The 3,438-nt window shown below is 39.1% G+C and overlaps 1 protein-coding gene across 1 annotated transcript; it reads right to left on the bottom strand.

Annotated features, from left to right (window-relative positions):
* Window positions 1-349: 349 nt before the first annotated feature.
* On the bottom strand, window positions 350-1,267 carry LOC106723376 (olfactory receptor 13G1-like). The gene has a single exon (XM_014527603.1). The coding sequence runs from the start codon at window positions 1,265-1,267 to the stop codon at window positions 350-352; it is 918 nt and encodes a 305-aa protein (XP_014383089.1).
* Between the last annotated feature and the right edge of the window lie 2,171 nt (window positions 1,268-3,438).

The following is a 3,438-nucleotide window of genomic DNA, read 5'->3' as shown; positions in this document are numbered from 1 at the left end:
CCCCATTTCACAGGAAGTGACAACAAAAACTACAAAGCAAGTTTACATAATTTACAATTTCATGGCCATCATATCTCACATACAAAACTTTTGACAATAAATGATAACTTTCACGATGGTTCTTCCTTTATTTCTTCTTTCCCTGTTTTCTTTTTTTTTCTCAGCAACCGGGTTTCGTCATGTTTCTAAATTTTCAACAATGTAAGGAAATACAATACTTATGAAGCTGGGAATTACATTCTTTGTCTAAAGTTTATCAGATTAATTCCAAATCATGTTTCCAGAGGAAAGCATATACCAGGGACTCAGCTTCGATAGTAAGCCCAGTCAGGGTTCTCTCTGTCACAACTTATCTCCCAAGATATGGAATCACTTTCTTAAGGGCCACCTTGACTTCTTTATTTCTCAGGGTATAAACTAAAGGATTGAGAGTTGGAGTCACAAGAGTGTACAAAGCTGCTACTATCTTGTCCCTGTCAAAGGAATAACTGGAGGCTGGCCTGATGTAGGTGTATATAACAGTGGAGTAATAGAGAGACACCACAATGAGGTGAGAAGAGCAGGTAGAAAAAGCTTTTTTCTTTCCTTCACGTGTCCTGATCTTCATGATGGCCTTAAGAATGAAGCAGTAAGAGAGACATGTCAATAGGAAATCCCCCATGGCTAGGAAGATGTCTGCTGTGAAGACCATGATCTCATTTATCCTTACTGGGGTGCAGGACAGGGCCAGCAGTGGTGGGATCTCACAGAAGAAATGATTGATACTGTTGGGTCCACAGAAAGTCAGCTGCATAATCAAGCCAGTGTGCACCCAAGAATTGGTCACAGCAATAACTATCACCACAGCAGACAAACCCAAGCACACACTCCTGTTCATCATGGCGCTGTAATGCAAAGGGTAGCAAATGGCCACATAGCGGTCATAAGCCATGACAGTGAAAAGCACCATCTCAGCACCCAGACACCATGTGAAAGAGTAGAGTTGGGCCATGCACCCAGAGAAGGAGATAGTACTTGTGATGGTCACTAGATTCTCAAGCATCTTGGGTATGATGGTGGTGGTGCAGATGATGTCTACTACAGCCAAGTGGAAGAGAAAGAAGTACATAGGTTTGTGCAGTTTGGGGCTGGATAGGATTGCGGCAATGATGGTAAGGTTGCCAAGCAAAGCAATGACATAAATGATGAGGAAGAAGAGGATCTGGAGTTGTGGGTGGATGGAGAGGGCCTGCATGATAAATGCAGTCACAGAGCGTTGGTTCTTCATTGCTTCATACTCCAGGAATCTTTGCAGAGGTACGAATTGTTACAACTTCTTTGGGACACCAACAGAATACCTCATGCTGAGATGTTCAATCTTGCCTGTGGGTTTTATATGCACCGTTTTGCTCTGCATCTGTACATGCATAGCTGTGAGGAACATGGAGTTTCTATAGGAAACTCCACAGATGTATGAGCACGCACACGCACACACATGCACGGCAAAAATTTTAAACTGTAATTTTGACAGAATTAAAAGATCCAAACTTTAAGTTGTAATGAAAAAAAATAAAAAACACCAAGACTTTCAAAGGACACAAAAAAGTTCAACACACCAAATTCAATTTCAATTAGAGAACACTAAAATGTTGTATTTGCATTACACGGTTATTACATTTTCCCTGGACGATCATGAGCTGCAAGAAACATGACTTGTTTAACGATATTTATTTTTGGACCCACTTTATAGCTGAGAGAGATTGTAGATAGATATAAGACAAGCTTGTGGCGCAAACTGTCCTTGGGTAACCTGAGGAAAGGAATTTCATTCCCAGAAGCTCTTCTAAGATATAATAGGTCACCCAACAACACTGTTGATTCAGTAGCAAATATCATCAAACAGATCATCCTTTAAACTTTTTGCCAAAATGAAATTTTCTTATTTCAAGAAAAAACATTACATTTTCTGGAAAAAAAATATCAATATTCCCAAAGGGGAAAAAACACATGATTTCAGCAAACCTACATTTTCTTAACCAATTTTTTTCAAGTTGAGATAGTTTACCCACCTCCACTGACATAGCCTTGAAAATCTTTTAAATACATATTTTAAATAAAAAGTAGGGGTGGGGAGAGGTGGGGCATAATATATTATGTTGGAGATAAAAATATTTTTGTTCCAGGTTTTCTTTGGGGGAGCAGGGAGTTTTGGCTATTTCTTTTTTCAAAATAAATAGCTGTTTTTCCTTCCTTTAAAATTTTTATTCTCCAAAACACCCTTTTATATGGGTAAGCATCTTTTTCACAGACAAAAACGGGGAATCACCTACAATAATCTGAGATTATTGAAGTCTCTACTCTCAATCTGTTGATTGAGACCTGATTTATTTTAACCACTTGGACAAAGGAAGAGTTTCTCAAATAAGGTTTCAAGCAGATTACAGATCCTGTGAAGAGCCTCCTGGGCTTCCATGACAGATACACATCATTAAAAACATTACATTTAAACAACAGTCAATGGTCACAGGACGCGTATCCAAAACACTGGGTATAGCGCTGGTCATTTTTTTTTTCTCACAAACTGTTTTTTGATAATATATTGGGTTCTCTACTAGATACATATTTTAAAGGAAACTTTGTATTATTATTTTTAATTACAATTTAAAAACTAAGAAAAGAAAAGCCAAATATCAAAGCAAACCAAGTTTTCCAGCTCAAAACTACAATATTCTTGACTGAAAAACGTTTTTTTTCTGTTGTTGTTGGGCCAAAAATATTGGCCCCCATTGCCAGAGGTAATGATGGTTGTCTGTGGGTTCAGGCCAGCATATTATGCTTTGCAGCCAAAATATTCTTGATTTTGATATGGAAAAAAAATTGACAAAAATGTATATTGAACTTGTCCACATTTTCTGTACATAGATGTTAACCTGTTTTTTGACCTGATCTCATTTTTGAACAGCACTAATTACAGTTAAAATAATGATTATCCAAATGACTTCTGGGTCAATAGGCTTATGTCCCTAGACATAAGGGAATAAGGGGACCACTCCTGCAAACGCTCGCAGTTCAGCTGAGTGTTTACCACCCTCCCCAGTCTGGAATCCATGCTGTGCACAGCACCCACCCTGTATAGACTGGACCTGGCTCCATGTGTAGCTTTCATTCTGGACCAGGCAGAGGGGTGGTATATGCAGCGGAGTCCCATGGGGCAGATGAGGTTGACACCCCTACTCTAGGGAATTGAATAAATTGGCTAAGGTAATTTTGGAGCCACTGGTTATCCTCTTTGACAACTTATGGAATTGGGTGAGGTCCTGGATGACTGGAAAAAGGGAAAATATAGGGTCCCTCTTTAAGCAAGAGAGAAAGGAGGATCCAGGAAATTACAAAGCAGTCAGCCAGACCTCAATGGCTGAAAAGATCATGGAATACACTGTGAAGCACATAAGTGTAGAA

Source organism: Alligator sinensis, unplaced genomic scaffold, assembly GCF_000455745.1.
Source record: "Alligator sinensis unplaced genomic scaffold, ASM45574v1 scaffold1556_1, whole genome shotgun sequence".
In the NCBI taxonomy this organism is placed as follows: domain Eukaryota; kingdom Metazoa; phylum Chordata; order Crocodylia; family Alligatoridae; genus Alligator; species Alligator sinensis.
Note: the sequence above shows the minus strand (reverse complement) of the source record. Positions and strands in the feature narration are given on the sequence as shown.

Excerpts from the sequence above, each read along its gene's own strand:
- LOC106723376 (XM_014527603.1), bottom strand. The coding sequence starts at position 1,267 with ATGAAGAACCAACGCTCTGTGACTGCATTTATCATGCAGGCCCTCTCC.